The sequence below is a fragment of the Mirounga leonina genome, unplaced genomic scaffold, assembly GCF_011800145.1.
Source record: "Mirounga leonina isolate KUSES-001 unplaced genomic scaffold, KU_Mleo_1.0 Mir_91, whole genome shotgun sequence".
Lineage (NCBI taxonomy): Eukaryota > Metazoa > Chordata > Mammalia > Carnivora > Phocidae > Mirounga > Mirounga leonina.
The window spans coordinates 20,427,926-20,451,021 of record NW_023270839.1 but is presented as its reverse complement, the minus strand read 5'-3'; the positions used below and the strand labels follow the sequence as shown (position 1 = coordinate 20,451,021).

General features: G+C 45.4%; 3 protein-coding genes across 4 annotated transcripts; 1 reads left to right on the top strand and 2 right to left on the bottom strand.

Moving 5' to 3' along the window:
* Nucleotides 1-1,132: 1,132 nt before the first annotated feature.
* Nucleotides 1,133-7,719, bottom strand: HYPK (huntingtin interacting protein K). Its single transcript, XM_034994459.1, has 5 exons — nucleotides 3,696-7,719; nucleotides 2,274-3,542; nucleotides 1,868-1,923; nucleotides 1,455-1,506; nucleotides 1,133-1,306 (listed from the first exon to the last, which is right to left on the bottom strand). The coding sequence occupies exons 2-5, from the start codon at nucleotides 2,433-2,435 to the stop codon at nucleotides 1,211-1,213; spliced, it is 366 nt and encodes a 121-aa protein (XP_034850350.1). The 5' UTR covers nucleotides 2,436-3,542; nucleotides 3,696-7,719; the 3' UTR covers nucleotides 1,133-1,210.
* Nucleotides 3,081-7,558, top strand: SERINC4 (serine incorporator 4). The gene is made up of 12 exons (XM_034994605.1): nucleotides 3,081-3,179; nucleotides 3,667-3,843; nucleotides 4,015-4,193; nucleotides 4,654-4,733; nucleotides 4,866-4,959; nucleotides 5,217-5,428; nucleotides 5,608-5,703; nucleotides 5,806-5,932; nucleotides 6,336-6,408; nucleotides 6,829-6,877; nucleotides 7,024-7,177; nucleotides 7,360-7,558. Exons 1-12 carry the CDS (start codon nucleotides 3,081-3,083, stop codon nucleotides 7,556-7,558), a joined length of 1,539 nt encoding a protein of 512 aa, XP_034850496.1.
* A 486-nt stretch (nucleotides 7,720-8,205) lies between the features above and the next one.
* On the bottom strand, nucleotides 8,206-10,332 carry SERF2 (small EDRK-rich factor 2). Of its 2 annotated transcripts, none has more exons than XM_034994458.1 (3): nucleotides 10,222-10,331; nucleotides 9,497-9,605; nucleotides 8,206-8,874 (listed from the first exon to the last, which is right to left on the bottom strand). In XM_034994458.1, exons 1-3 carry the CDS (start codon nucleotides 10,226-10,228, stop codon nucleotides 8,811-8,813), a joined length of 180 nt encoding a protein of 59 aa, XP_034850349.1. In that variant the 5' UTR covers nucleotides 10,229-10,331; the 3' UTR covers nucleotides 8,206-8,810. The 2 variants fall into 2 exon arrangements, with proteins under 2 accessions (XP_034850349.1, XP_034850348.1); XM_034994457.1 differs by having other exon boundaries at nucleotides 8,537-8,897; nucleotides 10,222-10,332.
* Nucleotides 10,333-23,096: the final 12,764 nt, after the last annotated feature.

Below are 23,096 nucleotides of genomic sequence, written 5' to 3'. Positions count from 1 at the left end.
TGGGAAGGATATTTCTCAATTACATAAAAAAATGAGAGGGTCAAGGTCTTTTCACCATCTTTTAAATGCCCCACTGGAAGAAGCATTCACAAATCTTTCATGTCCTAAAATAAGACTATGAATACAAATTCCTAGGAGGTAATAACACATTAATCTGAGTATAAGTCACTTATGTGTGTGCCAGACGGATACAATCTTAAGATTTTCCTAGAGCCAAAATGAGAATAAGATACTGAAATTCTTTTAAGAATATGTTTATAGCTGCTATTTGAGTGTCCACTCTGAGGCAGGCAGTAGTCCAAGCTTTTCACATTCACCAACTCTTTAAGTTCTTAAAACAACCTGTCAGGTATGTATCATTTTACAGTTGGGGAAACAGAAGCTCAGCAAGGATGACTTGGCCAAAGGTTGGTCAACTTTTAAAGTAAAACTGTCTTCTCTCCAGGGTGGGAAATGGAATGTAAGGCACAGTGTTGTGGCGGTTCAGAATTCAATTAAATCAACTTCATAAATCAAAGCCTTTCATAGATTAATTCTGCAAAAGACCTAACCTTTGATATCTTTTATTGTATTTACCATGTTTCCAATTCGGTACCTAAGTTCTAACTCTAAGGGGCTTATGAATAAGGTGCCTGGGTCGCTCAGTCGGTTAAGCACCCAGCTCTTGATTTTGGCTCAGGTCATGATCTCAGGATCATGAGATCGAGCCCTGTGTCAGGATCCATGCTGGGTGTGGAGCCTGCTTGGGATTCTCTCTCTCCCTCTGCCCCCCAACACCCACCCCCACCATGCACTCTCTTAAAAAAAAACATTTTAAAAAAGTGGCTTATGAACAAGATTGGTGGTATATAAACCACCCTAGAGACCCATGCCATGGGCTTCAGCAACTTTGCTGAAATTCCAAATGTACCCTGAATACCACTGAAAGCTAGTCAGATGAATGAGCCTGGCCTGCCACCTAGCATCTGCATGTGAACATGAGGTCATGAGGTACCACTCTGCACTGATCCTTCACATGATTTCATTAAGGCCAGAGGCGGGGGGAGTTGCTTAAATTCAGTTATACTCCAACATGTAAATTTCCCACAATAAAATACGGTATAATATACAAAACACTCGATCCAAGATGATAGAACTGCAAAAAAAAAAAAAAAGGCTACATCTTTATTGAAATAAAATAATCCAGTGAGTGGGTCTGAGAAAGCACAAATCAGTTGGTTAGGGCAATAAGAGCCTCTACCACGTTGCCCATGTGTTCCCTCAAGCTCCGTTCTGCTGCTGCTCTTGAGATCTCCATCTCTGTCATCTGCAGGAAAAGGATCGATGATGTTACCTAAGTTTCTTCTGGGGCATTAAAATGCCACCAAGACTTGTTGACTCTACTTGTTTCAGTAAACAACCCCAATTAAGCAATGTAACCTCTGCCCATACACTAGTTAGGCATTACTACTCACTATCAGCTCCAGATCTTCCTTCTTAATGGTGACTTTGGCCAGTTCCTTCTCCCTGCAAATATTCATGTACATTAGTCCTCATTCTCTACCTCCATCATTAACTCTCAGAAAGATCATTTCCAGCTCTGCCTTACAAATAAATGACTCCTGACAAACACTGTTGAGTGAAAATACAAAATGACTCTCACCGCCTCACCTAACATCCCCATCCCCTCCCCTCGAGTCTTTACAGCAGGCAGCAGGTGCTGTCAGGCCTTTCCTTCCACCAACAACAAAGTAGGGTTGTAAACCTTATATATGCAGAAATCGGTGACAGAGTTGAAGAACGGTACAAGGTAAAGGCTTAACGATGGCTTTTATTTTCGTAAGGGGAAGAGAGGAACTGGTAGGGCTGGCTGTGCGTACAGACTTACCGCTCCTGTTTGGCTTTCTGCTCCCGGGACCGTCTGTCTCCAATCACGGACATGGCCTATGAGAAAAATAGATCTCCTTACCGCTCTGCCACCCACAATTCCCAATAATCTAAAAAGCTAGTAAGAAGTGGGTCGGCGCGGGGGGGGGGGGGGGGAACAGCCTATTCATGATGAGTGTATCAGGAACCAAGGCCTAGGTTTAACTTAATTCCGTGCACCTGAGGGCCACTTTAAATACAATCTCCATAAAGCTCCCCTTCGCAAGCGGCGGGCTCCAGTGACGGTTTCCCTCTTGCCTCCTCCCGCCAACGGGAAGGGGAGCCCGTCCTGGAGCGCGGATTCCAGTTACAACCTGAGAGGCCCCTCCGCTCTCAGCCCGCCCAGACACGCTCACGGCCAACCTCACCGTCTCCAGATTGGAACTCTGGATCTCCTTCTCCTCTGCGTAGTCGGTGACTCTCTCCAGGTCCGCCGCACCGCTGTCATGCTTCCGTGGCTTCTCGGGAGGCCGCTCCGGGCCGCTGGTCTCAGTCTCCAACTCCAGCTCCACATCCCCCTCGGTAGCCATATCGATCCCACCGTGCCGCTGCACAGGCCCCGCCCCACCTCATGAAGACTTCCGGTAACTGCCCCGGAACTTCCGCCCGGAGAGGATGAGGCGGGGCTGGCCTCGGGCCACACCTTCACTAATGTCCTGGGTTCTAGAAACTTCAGCCAGGAAAGTCGGTCGCCTCTCAGACTTCCTTTGGGGGGGTTCTAGTGTTGTTTTATGCAAGGCCCTCTCCCACACCTAGCCGGTCACCACTCCAGACCTTCCCAACGGACATCCTTACCTTCTGTTCACCTAGATTCTACCCACTCCATCCCATCCCGCCCCCCCCGCCATTCTGTTCAACCAGGATGGATGACGTCTAATCCTAAACCAATTAAGAATGCTAATCCACTAGAGGCCAGATTTGCAAACTGCTCTCTAATCTGGGGAGAACTGCCTGTGTGGCCCAAAGGCCCTGGAGAGAAAGTAGATTTAGAAGAGAGATTTGCATTTACCACATCCTGGAGGTCGGTGTTCTTTTCCTGATGTTCCTCCCCATTCTGCCTTAGACTGGGTGACCACCCCAGCACTGTGGCAGCCCATGGCTGAGGACAAAAGAAAGCTGCTACTTTCTCCTCTACCTTCCATCTGGTGGACCTGGGCCTAATCCCTGGGACAAGGATGGTGGGTGCAAAGGCTGTTACAGGCCCCAGCACTTCTGTCCGCCTGGCACAACGCACTGAAGTCAGCAGTGTCATGGTGAATCCTCCCTTCTACCAGGTGAGAGCATAGTTGGGCAGAGGGGCTTGAAAGGTCCCCAGAGCAAGAACTATCTGAAAAAAATGGAAGGGAATGGTAGCTGAAGCTGGGGAGGAAAACCCATAGGAGCCAATAAAAATGACAGGCCTTCCCTTTCTCCTCTGAGGCCTTTACGTTTCTTTGCCCCTGAGACTACTGATCATTAAACCTCTCCTCCCACTTCCCAGTACCAGATCTGTAGGTCTACAGAAAGGTGAGAGGCCAGGTGTGACTTAGGCTTTTAGGAAGGTCTGCTCAAGCCTGCATCAGCTCTTATGATGAAAGCTCTACTTGATGTCAGTGGAAGGCAATCCTAAATAGCTTGGAACCAGATTCTGAGAATTCCTGAGTAAAAGGAGAGAAGAAAAGGGAAAGGGAAATTTTGGAATTCAGCCTCATGGTTAATCTAATGCATACATTAATGTAAGCTTTTCCTCAGCAAATCTCTATCTTGCTGCTCTACCCCCAGGTGTCCTGCTGTGGGCCTATTCCCTGTACCTGCTGCTGCCATTCTAGATGGCCCCTTGTCACAGAGTCTACTTGTAGCCGTCTGGTCTACATCCTCCTCCATGTGGGGTCCTCAGCAGTCTGCTGCCTCCTGCTGTCAAGGACAGTAGTGGAAAGGGTCTGGGGGAAGGCACACGGGGTAAGTGGGAGGGTTCAGGTTCCAACAGGAGAAAGGGAAAAAGAAGAAACCTTCAGACAAAAGATTCAGATTGGGGTTAAGGGACAAGTGAATGGATATACCCTGAGAAGCAGGTACCTCTCTATACATGATGATTTGCCCTGCCATTTCTCACATGCACTCTCCCTCCAGATCCAGATGCCCTCAGGATTGTGTGCCCATCTGTTTGGCCACCCTCACTGCCCAGTGCTCAGTGGCTCTGGAGCTGTGTACCGAGTATGTGCAGGAACTGCCACCTTCCACCTGCTGCAGGCTGTGCTGCTAGTCCAGCTCCACTCCCCCACTAGCCTACGTGCACAGCTCCATAACAGGTTTGTGTATATACATTTTGGGTGGGGTGAGGATGGGGAGGGACGTAGACATAAGCTTAGTAAAGGAAATTCAAAGATGAAGTAACTGTATAAAAAGTCCAAAACCAGTTTTAAGTTCCTGCTTCCGCCATACTTACTGTGTGACCATGAGCCACATACTTACCCTCTTTGAACTTCTAGTTTCTAAAATGGAGATAACAGTGCGGTTATTATATGCAACCCTTTGTCAACTGTGAAACATTGTCCAGATGTTATTATTTAGGTATCTGAGAGTTAGAATTTGGAATAGGCTGTGATGGGCCTGTTTCCAGCCCCTCTCACGTGGGACTGGTTCCTTTCCTATACTTAGTTGTTTCTTCTCTCCCCTTTCCTATAGTTTTGCTTTCTCCTTTGCCTTCCTCCATAGGCACTGTTGACTCTCCTTTGCCTTTTCTTGAGTCTTTTTTTGTCTCCTAACCAGCTTCTGGCTCTTCAAACTGCTGTTCCTGCTAGGTCTCTGTGCTGTTGCCTTCTGCATCCCTGATGAGCATCTCTTCCCAGGTACCTTCCATCTCATATCCTAATCAGCAGGAGTAAGCTAATAGATTTTCTAAGAAAAAGAAAGGGTAGGAAGAAAACCAGGAGTAATGACATGGTCAGCTACATTTTCCCACTGGTGCCCCCCATTTGCAGCCTGGCATTACATTGGCATCTGTGGAGGCTTCACATTCATCCTGCTGCAGTTGGTGCTTATCACAGCCTTTGCCCATTCCTGGAACAAAAACTGGTAAGGAGCACCTAACCCTAAAGGCTCTTCCTGGGAAGGTTGTCTGACCTGGAAAGGTTGTCCAATCCAGTGTGGTTGGACAAAGGGCATGACGGGTCAGTGGTCCCCTAACTTCCTACTGAGCAGTACCAAAAAGCTCAGAAACATGACTCTGTGGGCTAGGTGGGATGGGTAGTCACACCACTGTTCTGGGAGACGGGGAAGAGTAACAGGTAAAGAGTTGGAGCCCCAAGCCACTGCCCACCTCCCACCCTTAGGCAGACCGGTGCAGCCCAAGACTGCCGCTGGTTCCTAGCTGTACTGCTGGCCACCCTGGGATTCTACAGCATGGCAGGTGTGGCAGCTGTGCTTCTGTTCCGCCACTACACACACCCAGCTGGCTGCCTGCTCAACAAGATGCTGCTTAGTCTACACCTTTGTTTCTGTGGCCTCCTCTCCTTCCTCTCCGTCGCTCCCTGCATCCGTCTCAGTGGGTACATGCCTTGCAACATTCCAAATCTGGTAGGCCTTTAGTAATAGAAAAATTAGCTTCCCTAATCTTAGTCAACAGTCTGCTTCCTCCAAAGAGTGGGGAGAAGCGTAGACAGGAGTATGAGTGGAAGAAATTACCACCCTGTAGACAAAAGCAATGATCTCCATTCTCCCCAGAGCAACCCCGTTCTGGCCTTCTACAAGCCTCCATCATCAGCTGCTATATCATGTACCTGACTTTCTCTGCAGTGTCCAGCCGTCCTCCAGAGAGTGGTAAGGACTGGACCTAGATTCCCCATGCTAAAACCTTTTTTTGTTCCTGACAAATACTTAGCTCTTTGTTCTTACCACCTTTCTTCTGTTGCCCCTTCTCAGTAATCCTTCAAGGACAAAATCACACTTTGTGCTTGCCTGGCCTGAGTAAAATGGAATCGCAAACACCAGATACTTCTCTGGCAGTGCTAAGTGCTGGCATCATGTATATTTGTGTCCTTTTTGCTTGGTGCGTAAAGGTATCAAGGGGAGAGGTGTGAGAGAAGGGAGGATACCCAGGACAGAGAAGGATGGTCAGGAGACTGTCTGGGACCATGGTTTATTTGAACTTTAGAGCAAGACAAGAGTGAGGAAAGTTCCCCATAAACAGAAACAATTTCTAAGAATAGCACTTGTCAGATGATCTGTATTAGATGAAGGGGGCAGGGAGAATGACTTGAGAATTAAAAATATGTACAAAGGTTTTAGGGCCCTCACATGACGAGATTTATAAATATTTGGGGGAAACAGGCTCTGGGAATATAATACCCTCCTGAGGACTACCAATATGGACCAGCTAGCAGTACATGTTCTCAGGCAACCCCTCCTGCTATTTGACTGAACGCGCTTGAGAACTCTCTCTTCTTTCTCAGCAATGAGGCTTCCTACCTGGCTGAGGTATTTGGACCCCTATGGATTGTCAAGGTTTACAGCTTTGAGTTCCAGGTGAGAATGGAGAGCTCAATATCCCCAATGCCCTTCCCCCCTCACACACAAAGACACACACACATCCTACCAACCTCTACCCAGAATGCTCAGATTCTAGCTGCTATTACCTTTTATTAAGTACCCACAATGTGCTAAGCACTGTGCTAGATACTTTACATTCATAATCTCATTTAATTTAATCCTCACAACAACCCTGTGAGGTAGGTATTTGCTCCATTTTACAAATGGAGAAATTGAGGCACAAAAAGTTAAACATCTTACCAAAGTTTTCATAGTCAGTTATGCTGGAGCTAGAATTTGAACCCAGATGTGCCTCCACTTTTTACACCAGACTAATCTTTTCAAAGGAGAGTTTCCTCTATACCCTCACATTCTTTAAAAAAATCATTCCAAAACATGCTGCCTTTTGTTTTACAGAAGCCCTCACTCTGTTTCTGCTGCCCTGAAACAGTGAAACCAAAGGAAGGTAAGTGTCATTAAGAATGTCCCTAAAAAAGTGTAGATTTCTGCAGAGTGCCAAAGAGCCCTGGAGCGCCTTCACAAAAGAAACTGGGGGAGGAGGGAAGAAGTTTCAGCCACACTGCTCCCAGCAGTCCTTCCCTCTCTCTCCAGGGCAGAGGGGTGGGGCTGCCAGGCCAGCTGACCAAGAGACCTCTCCAACTCCTCCAGTGCAAGCCCAGCATCTCTCCTACAGCTATTCTGCCTTCCATTTTGTCTTCTTCCTTGCATCACTCTATGTTATGGTTACCCTTACCAACTGGTTCAGGTAGGATGGAAGTGGGCCTGGGATATACTGAAAACCTATTTTAGGGAGAGCAATTTAAGGCCATTCCTAAGGGTTCTCAGGAAGACACACAGAGGTCCACCATCATCTTTGGTGGGGAGGTAGGAACAGGTCTGAAAGCTAAGGTCCTATGTATTCTCTAACCAGAGACTTTGGTTCCGCAGCTATGAGGGAGCAGAACTGGAAAAGACCTTCATCAAGGGTAGCTGGGCTACCTTCTGGGTCAAGGTTGCCTCGTGCTGGGCCTGTGTACTCCTCTATCTTGGGCTTCTACTGGTACCACTCTGTTGGTCCCCCACCCAGGACTCCCAGCCACCTTCTACTTTCAGGCGACACTGCCATCGCATAAATACTGCAAGATAATAAATATTCAGTCTAGGTACTGTTAACTGGGGTTCCCTTGAGGTCATACTCCCAGTCTTGACTCAGGAACTGCCCAGCCCAGCAGATACCTCAAGGACAAAATGGGCAGTTATCTCCCTTTAGACTGAAGTCAGTACTATGTCTGAATAGGAGAAAGTGGCCATACATACTCTAATGCCATGGGCAGAGTGTCTGACTCACTAGAGCTACTGTTACATCTTTACCTCAGCTCAAGAACCTAACTCCCAAGTCAGCCTCTCAGGAACCACTGCTGATCCCTACAGACAGTGCGGCACCAGCCCTTTCCTGGCTCTCACGGTGGAGATGGGGGCAGGGAAAGACCAACAGGGACTGAAGACTTACTTGGCTCTGCCCTTGGAGATAAAAAGGAAAATAAGCAGTTCAGCCCTGGGCACAGGGAGATAAGCAGCCCAAAACAAACCAGGACACAGAAAGAAAGAATATAGAGACCACCCTAGGTTTTAATCCTGATCTTGAGGTCAAAGGAAGTGGGAAGACAAAAACCACCCTCATTCCATGAAGAATGACAGAACAGAAGAGAATGTGAACACTAGAGAGCAGCTGACCATGGGAAGTCAGTGAGCAGCAGAATTTGGGGGCCAACTTCCAAGCAGGCGAGCAAAATGCGGAAGAATGAGAAAGAGGGGACATAAACTTAGGTCTTGAAGCCTTCCTTCTTAGACCCTCAACTCCATCCTTGGGATGGTGTTCAAGGTCTGGGTGGGGGACAAAAATCACAGAAAAGAAGTCCCTATGGTTCTTAGAGGATTCCTCTACCACATACCTGGAGTACTTGTCTGTTTGTTGTAGTAAAATAAAGAATTTCTCTGTGATGTTTCACTTAGTCTACATATCTACAACCTTTTAAAATCTAAATTTCTCTCCCCTTTTGGTGGGAAAGGGCAGCCATTCCTCCATCCCCATCCCCCCAAATCCCCAGTCAAACCAGGCGCTCAAGAAATTACAAAGCTACTTTTAATACTTTGGGGTGAGCCCCACAGGAATAAAAAACACTGGGAAGGGGTAACCCCCTCACCCCCAGGCGTGGCCCAGGGGAAGAGAGGCTACCTGAGGGGAAGGAAGCACAAAAGGGACCCGCTGCAGACTCAGGGCAAAGGGAATGCCATCGGTGCTGGGACCTGTGAGCACTACAGGAGAAAACGCGAGCGTGGTGGGACTGGCTCCAGGCACACAGGCGAAGGGCAAGAGGGTTGGACACGAAGCCACAAAGCTACTTGGGTTCCTCCTTCTTCTCGTTTGCCTTTTTCTGCTTCTGCTGCATGATCTCCGAGTCCCTGGGGGTAGAGATGATGGGGCACTGGGAGGTACCAGAGGGCAAAAAGGACAAGATGCAGGGGGATGAAGGGCACAAAGGATAAGATGGAAGTGGATGGGACAAAATTCAGCGTGTGCCTGCTGTATTCCCACCCTAGGAGAACAAGAGGAAGAGAGCTGAGCTTAAAAGGCAGTCAGTCTCTATCTGGCTGTTGCCTAAGGGGTCAGAAGTCTGGCCACACAGGCCCAAGGCTATTCTTTGCTGAGTACCACACCCAGCAACACCAGTGAGAAGGTTGGGAGAAGGGAGGAGAAACTGAACACCAAAGAGGGCCGTAAGTACCCTGCTGTCATAACCACTACTGCATTTGAAATGTGAAGCTCCCTGCCCTTGCCCTTAAGGTCAGACTCGGGGCACTCAGAAATCAACCTAGGGCAGGCACCCGCCCCAGTCCCTTCCTGTCAGGCTGTGAGCTAACAATTTGGAGGGTGGGAAGGAAATAAAACCCTAGAGGAAGCAATGCACTCTGCCCCTCACTAGTCCAGATGTAAACCCTGAGGTGGCTCTCTTTCCTGGTACAACCCTCGGTCTAGCCCAGGTCTCACCCCTCCCCTCCCTTCCCCTCCCCTCCCTGGGGCTACCTCTGCTTGCGGGCGGCAGCAGAAAGCCCGTCATCTCGGCGCTTTCCCTTAACCGAGTCGCTCTGCTTTTTCATATTCTTCTGGCGGGCGAGCTCGCGCTGGTTACCGCCTAAAGAAAGAAGGTAAAAGGTGAGACGCGGGGGGCCTTTACGGCCACACACCGGCGACCCTCCTCCCTCACCCGACACCAGCAGGGTCCAACGCTCATTCCCCGGTCCCGACACCGGCCCATTTCGGGGCCTAGGCTGCTGAGGGGGGCGGGGGTAATGGGGGGGCACTGGTGGCAAGCTGCCACGGGGCAGGTCAAACCGGGAGGTGGAAGGAGGACGGTTCCGAGGAGTCCGCTAAAGGCGTGTTTCGAGTTTTGGGGCGGCACCGGGGTCCAGACTGGTGGTGGTGTGTGCACAGTTTGGGTCTCTGTGGGGGATGGGCTGCGATCCGGAGTAGGGGGCTCGGGCCTATCACAAGGGTGCGGGGCTTCTCGCCACGCCGCGGAAGGTCGCGGAGGGCCTTTGCTTGACTGGGGCGGGAGAAGGGGAGGACGTTCTCAAGAAGTGGCGGTGGGCAAAAGGCCGATTTCCGGCGCCGAGTGTGAGCGTCTCAAAGAGCGCTTCCAGAGGAAGGCGTAGCTGGGGAAGCCAAGAGGAGGTAAATGCCAAGATTCGGCACTAGTGTTTAGGGCCGACGGGGAGAAAGGGGTAAGAAGAGAGGGTCTCGGTGCTCACGGGTCATGGCGACGGCGACGGCAGCGGCTCCGGCCTGCCTCCGTTGCGTCCCCTCGTTCTGTCCGACGTTGCAGGCCCCGCCCCCTTCTCCAAGCGTAACGAAGTCGTCCTTTCCTCCCCGCCCCTTTGAGCCCGGGCTCAGTCTCTCATTGGGCAGAAGGAAACACGTGGGGCTGCGGGCCACGCTCCAGCACGGGCGGATGTGGGGCGAAGGTTCGCAGGCCAAGTGCGCTGCGTGGGGCGGGGCTTCCTGAGCAAGGCGTTGGGTCGGGCGGGGAGAAAGTAGGCCGGGTCACGTGGGCAGGGTGGGGGTGGAGGGGTGCGGCTGGCGATGTGGCGTTCCCGCGGGCTCAAGCACGTGACTTGGCGGAGTGACCTCATGCGGGAACCGTTTGGGACACCGACAAACTCGCCCAAGGGGAACGGTAGGGGACGGAGGGCGGGGTTTTGTGAGGCCGAAATGGTTTAGTCTTTTCTGTATTATCGGGACTCTGGGACTTCGGTATTATCAGTACTTGGCCCTGTTCCTTGGGATTTATCCCCCACTAACCACCTATTTAGACACGAGTTGTTCACCTATAACGTAAAGTCAGGTGCAAACGTAACTTTCAGAAACCCCCTTCCACCTACATTGTACCCTCACTGCAAACAGCTCCCATAGAAACTAGCAGCCACATCCCGTGTGTCCTAAAACTTTGGTCCGAAAACGAACTTGGTCGTAAAACGAACTTGGTCCTGTTCGTTTCCCACGGAAGTATTAAATGGGAAGATGTAATAGCTTGGAAGTTTTGGCGGACCCCAAAATCACAGACTATGGAGTTGGATCAGGGACTAAGAGACTGGGAAATACACATACTATGTACATTTCTCCCTCTGGACTTTTCCCCACTATACTGCCTGCACCAGCCACATCTGTAAGATGTGTTTGTTAAGAGACAGTTAAATAGAGCAGGAAACGTAGGCACTAAACTCATTCTCCTTCCCAGCTCCACTGTCTACAAGACTCCCCACCAGTCCTGAGGAATTCATTGGATAAAGGAGAAATGCTTAGGAAATATCACAGCAAAGGACTGTTTGTAAAATTTATTACATGATTCTCCCAGTTGGTGCTCATAGCGGAACCGAGTTGAGGCTGGAACTTCAGACTAGCTGCACCCTCAACATAGACCTGAAGGCAATAAACCTCAGTGCCATCCTCACAATTTTTGCCATACCAAAGTATCACTTGAACTACTATTACTTAAAATGTACCAAACTTAAATAAAAGTTACAAATCAAACTTCATATAATCCTTTAGTAAATTTAAAATCAGTATCACCTGACTACAAACAGAAAGTAACTTTAAAAGTCAATACAATGGGGGCGCCTGGGTGGCTCAGTCGTTAAGCCTCTGCCTTCGGCTCAGGTCATGATCCAAGGGTCCTGGGATCGAGCCTTGCATCAGGCTCCCTGTTCAGCGGGAAGCCTGCTTCTCCCTCTCCCACTGCCCCTGCTTGTGTTCCCTCTCTCGCTGTGTCTCTCTCTGTCAAATGAATAAATAAAATCTTTAAAAAAAAAATTTTTTTTTAAATAAAAGTCAATACAATGAAAATGAAGTATATTATCAAATTCTACCAAAGTAATATCATTGTCAAAGATGCTGAACCTGGGGCCTGCCCTCTCTTTCTTAAAAAAGATAAATTAACAAGTTTTAGAGAGGTAATAAGGCATAAGTCTTTGAAACTAAAGCCTTCTCTTGATACAGAGGATTAAAAATAATTTTTATATTTTCAATGTTATTTAATGCTATGTCTCTCTACTACCTAAAGTTGTTTCTCATACCACAAGTAGCATATGTCCCACCCTTTGGTACATATTAAATGTACTAGATCAACACTGGTGGCATACATAACGTACAAATCCTCACTCTGGCAACTTACTGGATTTGATTTTAGACACTTACTTTCTCCATGTTTCAATTCCTTTATATGAAAAATGGGAATAATCTCTACCCCTTAGTGTTGTGGAAGAGATTAATACAGATACAAAGGGCTTGGCCCATGGGGTGCCTGGGTGGCTCAGTCATTAAGCATCTGCCTTACAGCTCAGGTCATGATCCCAGGTTCCTGGGATCGAGCCCCGCATCGGCCTCCCTGCTCTGTGGGAGGCCTGCTTCTCCCTCTCCCACTCCCCCTGCTTGTGTTCCCTCTCTCACTGTGTCTCTCTCTGTCAAATAAATAAATAAAATCTTAAAAAAAAAAAAAAAGTGTGGGGCCTTGGCCCATAATAGGCATTCAGTTAATGTCTCCTCCATCTCCTTCCAAGTACTAAAACTTTCTTTTCCTTCTCTAAATTCCTCTAACCCTTCTGAGGTAGCCAGTCTCTAAAATGGCCACCAGTGATTCCTCCCTCCTGGTCTTTATATCCTTGTGAAGTCCTCTGCCACACTGAATCAAGGTTGGTCTGTGTGACCAATAGAATATGGCAGAAGTGATGATACGTCACTTTTTTTTTTTTTTTTTAGATTTTATTTATTTCACAGAGAGAGCACAAGCTGGGGGAGGAGCAGAGTGAGAGGGAGAAGCAGGCTCCCCAAAGAGCAGGGAGCCCGATGTGGGACTCGATCCCAGAACCCCAGCATCATGACCTGAGCCAAAGGCAGACACTTAACCAGCTGAGCCACCCAGGCACCCCTGATATGTCACTTCTGATGCTAAATCATAAAAGATATTGTGGCTTCTGCTTTCCTCTCTCTCTTGGATCACTGGCTCTGGGGGAAGCCAGCTGCCATTTCATGAGAGGCCCATGTGGTAAAGAACTGAAGCTGCTGGCCAGTAGCCAAGGGGGAGGGAAAATACCTCCATTTAAACTCATCACAAAATTGAGAGGGAATAAATTATAGAGGACGAGGACCTAAGGCTCTGAAACCGAGAAGGAGGTAAGGCAGGATTTAAGGACCCCAGATACAAAGTGGCAAGATGAGGAAACTGACTTAAAGGGTGGGGACATCACCTGCAGACCTACAGCAGCAGTTTGACCGCAGTTCATAAGCAGAATTTGGGCTATCTGGCTTACCAGCCTCAGGTTCCCAATGGAGCCAAGCCACTTGGATCCCCTTGCATGTAAAGAGACCACAGAACCAGCCCCATGGGGAAAACCAAGCCATACTGTGAGTGAAATATTATAGGATGAGTAAGCAAGTTCTCTTTGGCACCTTTTACCTCCTTATCAACTCCAGCATCTCAGGTGGGTAAGAGAGTAGAACAGCCTTATAACTAGTCGCCTCTTATCAACTCACCCCACATTACCCCATGACCAAGACTCAGTTTCCAATCCTGTCAGAACCTGGACTGGTTGCCACACCCGTCCAGTCTAAAATTTTTCCAGGAGTTGCCCAAAAAATTCACTCATTCTTTCAACACATACTGTGTTGTGCACCAACTATGTGCCAACTATTGTTTAGACATTAGGTATACAATGACGATAAAAGAAAAAAAAAAATATATATATATATATAGAACATAGAGTGTAGACAGGAAACAGCTTGTGCATATATGCAAATTGATTGTGAAAGAAGATAACAGATTCTACGTAAAGATGATATTAAAAATATTTAACAGGGTACACAGCATAAGCACCTACCCATCAAAACAGGTCTCAATATAATCTGAATGAAGACTGTCTGTGAACAGTTCTTCTGCCTGTCCTGGTAAGAAATCATAGTACTGCTAGTTCTGTGAAGGAAGTATACCTGTAGACCTTAACTTTGATTAGGGAAGTGAAGCAAGTGACATTTGAGCTGAGGCCAAAAGATGAGGAGTCAGCCAGGCCAACGAAAGAAAGGCAGGGAGAACATTTCAGGAGAGGGGATAGTAAGGGGATATAGTACATATGAAGGCCCTAAGGCCCTGCTCCCTCAGGCTAGCCCATCAAGAACCACAAGGTAACAGGGAATGCCTCCATGTCTCTTATCTTTGTTTCATCTTCTCCCTCCCAGATCCCTTGACAGGAAATGGGCACCTATGGTACCTGCCTTCACATCTCACAGCTTGCCCAAGAGAGAGGGGCTGAATCTCTTCCTTTAGTTTTAGTTTTTAAAATTCCAGGATAGGACTCTGATAGGTTGGGTATCTACCCTTGTGGTAGGGAGATAAGTGTTGGGCAGGATATAATGGCAGGATATAAATAGCCCCACTAGAAACACATGATTAGTATGGGGAAGGAACAGGTTTATCAAAGAAAGGGAGTTTGTTCCCCATGAAAGGAAAATGTAGACAGATAAAACAAAAGCAGTCCACTACATAAAGGAGAGAAGATAGCTGCTTGAGCTGAAATGGTGGCAGCAGAAATGGCAGTGTGCAGCTTCAAAATATATTTTGGAGACTCGGTGAGAAAGGAAGATACTATTTATTCCTGAGTTCATTCATTTCTTCATCAAATATTAACTGTACGTCTATTATGTGCGAGACACTTCTAGGCACTGAGTATTCAGTGATGAAACAGTGATAGATGTGGTCTCTGACCTCAGGAAGTTAACATCTTAGTGGAGGAGACTGACAATTCACAAGTAAACTGAACAATATAAAATTACAGCTTGCACTAAGTGCTAAGAGAAACAAAGGTTCAAGGATAAAGATTAATGGGAGAGAGCCAATTCTGTAGTGACATTTAAACTGAGGCCTGGAGCCAGTTGCAGGAAAAGCAGAAGAGGGTTCCAGCAGTATGGTTGAATCCCTATCATTCTTTACATCCCTTCCTATCAAGGAAAAGCAGTGCAGCTTTAGGAAATTCTCCCCCTTCACCCTGTATTCTAAGGGTGGTCCAGAATGGCTAAGTCAATCAAAGTAAACTCATCCCTCTTAATATTGATTGGCTCAGGAGCCCAGACCTAAGCCATTGTTTGCATAGTATTCACCTAGTGATTGTTATTGATTCAGGAGTTAGCATGTGACCTAACTTGGCCTGACCAGACCAAAGGGAAGGGGTTTTGTTCCATTGTGAGGGGATGCACAGTGTTGTCTCACTGACTTGAACAAAGAGGTAAAGAACCCCTACCGCTCCTGGCATCTATGACCTAGGAGGGCCAGCTTTAGGTTGAAGCAAAATGAGTGGTAGAAGGAATCTTGGTTCTTGATGATGCTCTTGAGCCACTGGATATATCAACTGTAACATCTGTTCTACCTCTGAGCTTCCTGCTATGAGAACCATATTTTTTTGTGTAAGCTGTCTTGAGTCAGATTTCTGTTACTTCAGCCAAATACATTTTAATCAATACACAAGCAACAGAAACAGCATATGCTAAGGCCCTGAGGTGGGGAAAGCTTGAATAATTAGATGCATATAAGGGGTCACATAAGGAAACGATCCAATCAGATTATCTTAAAGTGCAACCAGCCTTCCCCATGCATACCAAGCTTCTAGTCAGCTTTTCAGTGCCTTCCTTGTAGAGATGAGTGGATACCCAAGGATCATCAAGCATTGGAGAAAGCACTCAATATAAAATTAGGACAAAACAAAACAGAAAATAAGGTCTCCAAGGATACAGAAACAATTATAGGAACAAAAGAAAATAGGAGGGAAACTATAATTAGTATCCTTAAAGATGAAGCGGATATTGAATAAAAACAGGGGAGCTATAAAAAAACAAACATTCCGAGAATAATAAAGAGCTTTTAGAAATTAAAACTATGATAGCTGAAAGAAAAAAATCAATAGAAGGGTTGGCAGGTAAAAGTTGAAAAAATATTACAGAGATAGTGGTGGATAGTAGAAGAGGAAAAAATATAAAAATTAAAGAATCCATTCAGGAGGTCCAACATCTGAATTATATGAATTTCAGAATGAGAGGAAAGTAAAAGAAAAATGAAGGGGACCCACTGAGTGCCCAGCACAGGGAATGAGAACAGATCTACACCACCACATATCAGAGCACTGGAGTCAAAAAGAAGATCCTAAAGGCTTCCAAGGCACAACATAGAACACATAGAAAGGATGAAGAATGAGAATGTCTTCAGACAGGCGCCTGGGTGGCTCAGTTGGTTAAGCGACTGCCTTCGGCTCAGGTCATGATCCTGGAGTCCCGGGATCGAGTCCTGCATCGGGCTCCCTGCTCGGCGGGGAGCCTGCTTCTCCCTCTGACCCTCTCCCCTCTCATGTGCTCTCTGTCGCTCTCATTCTCTCTGTCTCAAATAAATAAATAAAATCTTAAAAAAAAAAAAAAAAGAATGTCTTCAGACTTGTCAGCAGCAATACAGGAAGCCAGAAGACAATGGAGCAATGTCACCAAATATTTGAAGAAAAATAACCTAGATTTTTTCACCCAAGCAAGCTATCAATTAAGTATGAGAATAGAACAAAGACATACAGAGTCTAAAAAGACAACCTACCATGCACCTTTTTCTATAAGATATTGAAGGTGTACTACCAAAATGAGGAGTAAACCAAGAAAAAAAAAAATCATAGGATCCAGGAAAAAGAGCATCCAACACAGGAGATAAGTAAAAGGAATCCTCAGACTGCTGGTGAAGGGAGATCCCAGGATGATACCTTTGCAGCAGGCTTAGAGAGCAACCATTTCAGATTAGAACAGGAGGATGAAAGGCTCTGGAGGCATATATCTTAGGGAAAAAAAATGGAAACTGAAAAAACTGATAAATTATCTGATTGTATTTGAATATATTGAGAGATTTCTACTTCTAGAAGACAGTATGAAAATAAATTGATAATAAGTACATAAGCAACTAAGTAAAAAAAACGAATAGATAATTTGGGGAGAAGCATACAAGAAAGGAAATGTAAACAGTACACTAACTGTCACAGCTGGTAAATAACATTTACACACTCAAAATATAAACATTCAATATTGATCTTACTAAAATAACACTACATTAGGAGGATGGAGAGAGAAAGTATGTGCATATTTATGAGAAGGATGAGAGAGTTAAGTCCTCCTTTTGAAAATAGAGGTCAGGGGCGCCTGGGTGGCTCAGTCGTTAAGCGTCTGCCTTCGGCTCAGGTCATGATTCCAGGGTCCTGGGATCGAGCCCCGCATCGGGCTCCCTGCTCGGCGGGAAGCCTGTTTCTCCCTCTCCCTCTCCCCCTGCTTGTGATCCTGCTCTCGCTGTGTCTCTCTCTGTCAAATAAATAAATAAAACCTTAAAAAAAATTAAAAAAAAAAAAGAAAATAGAAGTCAGTGACTAATATCAGAAAGTTAAAAATCCAGAAACGGCATGATATTTTAAAAAGGCAACAAATGCCAGAAGAAGCAGCTAAAGGAGTTGTAGTCTGCTTTAAGCAGTGGGAAACCAAGTGGGATAATAGTTCTATTTTTCATTATGTTTTGTATAGAACTTGTATGTTCATGTATAACTTCCATAAAAACAAACAAACACTAAGTTAAAAACCCAACCACGGTTTCAAATGAAATAGTTTAGAAGGAGAGAGTAGAATGAGAGGGAGTCTAGGTACCGATATCTTAGGAACTCTTCATTTACATGTCACTAGCTGTCAGAGAAGCATCTCCCTCACCTCTAGTCCCTACTCCCAGTGGGAAATACATCTGGGTTGAGAGAAGAAAGTGTTGACAGGGAAAAAATAAGAAGAAGAGGAGGAAGAACTGGGAGCATATCCATAGACTAGGATACACAGGAAAGGGGACGAATCCATAAAAAGCATGGCTAAGTTTATCCCCATAGGGGGAGGTGGCTTTGCATTGGAAGCATGTTCTAACTTCTGGGAGACCCAGGGCTAGCTGAGGTCTCCATTCTTGAAAAGCTACTAAATATGGACCAGGAAATGGCTGAGGAGGGGAACTAAGGTACTTTTCACTTTCACCTTGAGCTTGTGGTTTGGGTGATAATGTCTCGGTCCTGAATACTGGTATTCCTGAATGGCTTCTTGCCTCCACTGAATACCTCCTTTCCGTCTGACCTACCTCTATTAACATCTTATAAGCAAAGCTAGGATCTCAGAGCAGCACCTCCTCCGGATACCTCTGATTTTCCCTTGGTTCAGCTGAATTGCATTTGCCCTATTCATACATAAATTCTATTTCTTCTTCTCTGCTTTGAGAGACACCAGGGGGATAAGCAAGTTTCCCTGATAGTCTACAGCCCCTTCGCAATTCAATTTTCTACTCTGCTTCCCATTCCCTCTAGCCTACTCCTTGCTTACTAAAACTCTCAACTACTGCATAGTTCTGTCAACCATCCCTACTGTAGCAGTCAATTTATCTATTCCCTTCAAGTGTCCCCTTTGTAGTTCTCCCTCAGCACTTTGGGCAGAAGTTCAAAGGCAAGGAGCTAATATATAACAGAGTCTAGGCTACTCTCTGCTACCCTGCTGGAAAATATGTTGGCCCTCCTCCTGCTAGACTAAGACAGGGTTTCAAGGTCTTGTGCTGGGGTCATCTATTAAAGTATACCCTCAATACAGCAAAAGCAGTACCCTGGGAGAACATATGATTCTCAGTAAACTGAGCCCTCTTAGTGCAGAGTGACACCTCAGAGCCAGAGGGCTATAGGGCCAGCAGACTCTGGTAAGAAGGAGAGAAACACACCTGTGTCCACTGGACAGGATTCCGAAGTCCAAAGCATGTAGTGGTGAGAAGAATGGGGGATGGGAAGGATGGAAGGATGAGAAGACCTAAAACAATAATTGTAGAAACAGGAGCACATGAACATTTAGTAAATGTCTTCTCACCCCTCTTCCATATACCCTGATGCAGAACCTGTCCTGATGTAGAAGAATATAGTCTGCTGAGGTGACATGACTTTATAAGTATGGAAAAAAACACAGGCTCTAGAGACAGCTGGCCTGAGTTCAAATCCCAGCCAGACCACTCACTGGGATTCTTAAGTGCCATGGACTCCTTTGGCAGTTTAGTAAAGACCATAGATGGCTTCTCAGAATAATGTTTTTAAGTACATTTTTAAAAATACACCCATGATGGGCGCCTGGGTGGCTCAGTTGGTTAAGCGACTGCCTTCAGCTCAGGTCATGATCCTGGAGTCCCGGGATCGAGTCCTGCATCGGGCTCCCTGCTCGGCAGGGAGTCTGCTTCTCCCTCTCCCACTCCCCGTTTGTGTTCCCTCTCTCGCTGTGTCTTTCTCTGTCAAATAAATAAATAAAATCTTTAAAAAAAAAAAATACACCCATGATATTGTATACCCATTTTCACGGCAGCATTAATTCACAACAGCCAAAAGGTGGAAGTAGCCAAAGTGTCATTGACAGATGAATGGACAAGGAAAATGTGGTATATACATAAAATAGAATCTTATTCTGCCTTAAAAAAGAAAGAAATTCTGATACATGCTACAACATGGATAAACCCTAAGGACATTATTCTAAGTGAAGTAAGTCAGTCACAAAAAGATACATACTGTCTGATTCCACTTGTGAGGTATCTAGAGTAGTCAAATCCATAGAATCAGAAAAGGGTTGTTGCCAGTGATTAGGAGGAGGGGAAAATGGGGAGTTGTTGTTCAGTAGGTTTAGAGTTTCAGTTTTGCAAGATGAAAAGAGTTCTAGAGATTGGTTGTACAATGTACTAAACACTACTAAATTGTACACTAAAAAATGATGAAGATGTTAATTTAGCTATGTGTATTTTACCACAATTAAAACATTTTTTTCCTTTAAAAAAAGTACATGGGATCACCCTTGCACACCCAATGCAGCTGTGCATCCTGGCCAGGCCAGGTGCCAACCCTGCCTACCCCTGTGGGCAGAGGGGATTATGCTTCTGGGCTCCACATGACATCTCCTACAAAAGTTCACTCCTTCAAGACTGGGAGAGGTAGCTGATTTGCCTAATATACAGAAAAAGTCAGTCAAAATGAGACAGGAATATGTTCCAAATGAAAGAACAAGACAAAACATCAGAAAAAGACATTGTGACACAGAGATAAGCAATCTACCTGATACAGTTCACAGTGGTGACCATAAAGACGCTCACTGAACTTGGGAAAAGAATGGATGAACACAGTGAGATCCTCAACAAAGAGATAGAAAATATAAGAAATTTCCAAACAGGGACACCTAGCTGGCTCAGTAGTAGAAAATGTGAGTTGATCTCAAAGTCATGAGTGTGAGCCCAACATTGGGCATAGAGCTTACTTAAAAAGAAAAAAAAATGGTTATGTCAATTATATCTCAATAAAACTGAAAAAAATATTTAAAAGTTTCAAACAAGTTACAGAGCTGAAGAAAACAATAATTGAACTAAAAAGTACACTAGAGGGGTTCAAAGCAGACTGGATAAAGCTGAAGACTGGTCGGTGAGCTAGAATACAAAGCAATAGAACTCACCCAGACAGATTAGCAAAAAGAAAAAAGCATTTTTATTTTTTATTTTTTAAAAAAGATTTTACTTATTTATTTGACAGCGAGAAAGGGAACACAAGCAACGGAGTGGGAGAGGGAGAAGCAGGCTCCCCGCTGAGCAGGGAACCTGAGGTGGGGCTTGATCCCAGGATCCTGGGATCATGACCTGAGCCGAAGGAAGACGTCCAATGACTGAGCCACCCAGGTGCTCCGAAAAAAGAATTTTTAAAAATTAAGGTAACTTAGACCAAGTGGGATTTATTCCTGGGCTGCAAGGTTGGTTCAACATCTGCAAATCAATGTGATACAATACATTAATAAAAGAAAGAACAAGAACCATATGACCCTCTCAATAGATGCAGAAAAAGCATTTGACAAAGTACAGCATTCTTTCTTTTTTTTTAAAAAAAGATTTTTATTTATTTATTTGACAGAGAGAGAGACAGCGAGAGAGGGAACACAAGCAAGGGGAGTGGGAGAGGGAGAAGCAGGCTTCCCCCCGAGCAGAGAGCCTGATGTGGGGCTCGAACCCAGGACCCTGGGATCATGACCTGAGCCAAAGGCAGACGCTTAATGACTGAGCCACCCAGGTGCCCCAGTACAGCATTCTTTCTTGATTAAAACTCTTCAGAGTGTAGGGATAGAGGGTACATACATCAATATTATAAAAGCCATCTATGAAAAACCCACAGTGAATATCATTCTCAATAGGGAAAAACAGAGCTTTCCCCCTAAGGTCAGGAACACAGCAGGGATGTCCACTATCACCACTGCTATTCAACATTGTACTAGAAGTCCTAGCCACAGCAATCAGACAAAAAAAAAGAAATAAAAGGCATCCGAATCGGCAAGGAAGAAGTCAAACTCTCACTCTTTGCAGATGCTATGATACTTTATATGGAAAACCCAAAAGACTCCACCCCAAAACTGCTAGAACTCATACAGGAATTCGGTAAAGTTACATTTCTATACACCAACAACAAGACAGAAGAAAGAGAAATTAAGGAGTCGATCCCATTTACAGTTGCACCCAAAACCATAAGATACCTAGGAATAAATCTAAACCAAAGAGGCAAAGAATCTGTACTCAGAAAACTATAAAATACTCATGAAAGAAATTGAGGAAGACACAAAGAAATGGAAAAGCGTTCCATGCTCATGGATTGGAATAACAAATATTGTGAAGATGTCAATGCTACCTAGAGCAATCTACACATTTAATGCAATCCCCATCAAAATACATCAACTTTTTTCAAAGAAATGGAACAAATAATCCTAAAATTTGTATGGAACCAGAAAAGACCCTGAATAGTCAGAGGAACGTTGAAAAAGAAAAGCAAAGCTGGCAGCATCACAATTCCGGACTTCAAGCTCTATTACAAAGCTGTCATCATCAAGACAGTATGGTACTGGCACAAAAACAGACACATAGATCAATGGAACAGAATAGAGAGCCCAGAAATGGACCCTCAACTCTATGATCAACTAATCTTTGACAAAGCAGGAAAGAATGTCCAATGGAAAAAAGACAGTCTCTTCAACAAATGGTGTTGGGAAAATTGGACAGACACATGCAGAAGAATGAAACTGGACCATTTCCTTACACCACACACAAAAATAGACTCAAAATGCTTGAAAGACCTCAATGTGAGACAGGAGTCCATCAAAATCTTCTAAAGGAGAACACAGGCAGCAACCTCTTCGACCTCAGCCGCAGCAACTTCTTCCTAGAAACCTCACCAAAGGCAAGGGAAGCAAGGGCAAAAATGAACTATTGGGACTTCATCAAGATAAAAAGCTTTTGCACAGCAAAAGAAACAGTCAACAAAACCAAAAGACAGCTGACAGAATGGGAGAAGATATTTGCAAATGACATATCAGATTAAGGGGTAGTATCCAAAATCTATAAAGAACTTATCAAACTCAACACCCAAAGAACAAATGATCCAATCAAGAAATGGGCAGAAGACATGAACAGAAATTTTTCCAAAGAAGACATCCAAATGGCCAAGAGACACATGAAAAAGTGCTCAACATTGCTCAGCATCAGGGAAATCCAAATCAAAACCTCAGTGAGATACCACCTCACACTAGTCAGAATGGCTAAAATTAACAAGTCAGGAAATGACAGATGTTGGCGAGGATGTGGAGAAAGGGGAACCCTCCTACACTGTTGGTGGGAATGCAAGCTGGTGCAGCCACTCTGGAAAACAGTATGGAGGTTCCTCAAAAAGTTGACAATAGAGCTACCATATGACCCAGCAATTGCACTACTGGGTATTTACCCCAAAAATTCAAATGTAGTGATCCAAAGGGGTACATGCATGCCAATGTTTATAGCAGCAATGTCCACAATAGCCAAACTATGGAAAGAGCCAAGATGTCCATCAACAGATGAGTGGATAAAGAAGATATATATATATTATGCAGCCATCAAAAAGAACAAAATCTTGCCATTTGCAATGACGTGGATGGAACTAGAGGGTATTATGCTAAGCAAAATAAGTCAATCAGAGAAAGACATGTATCATATGATCTCACTGATATGAGGAATTCTTAATCTCAGGAA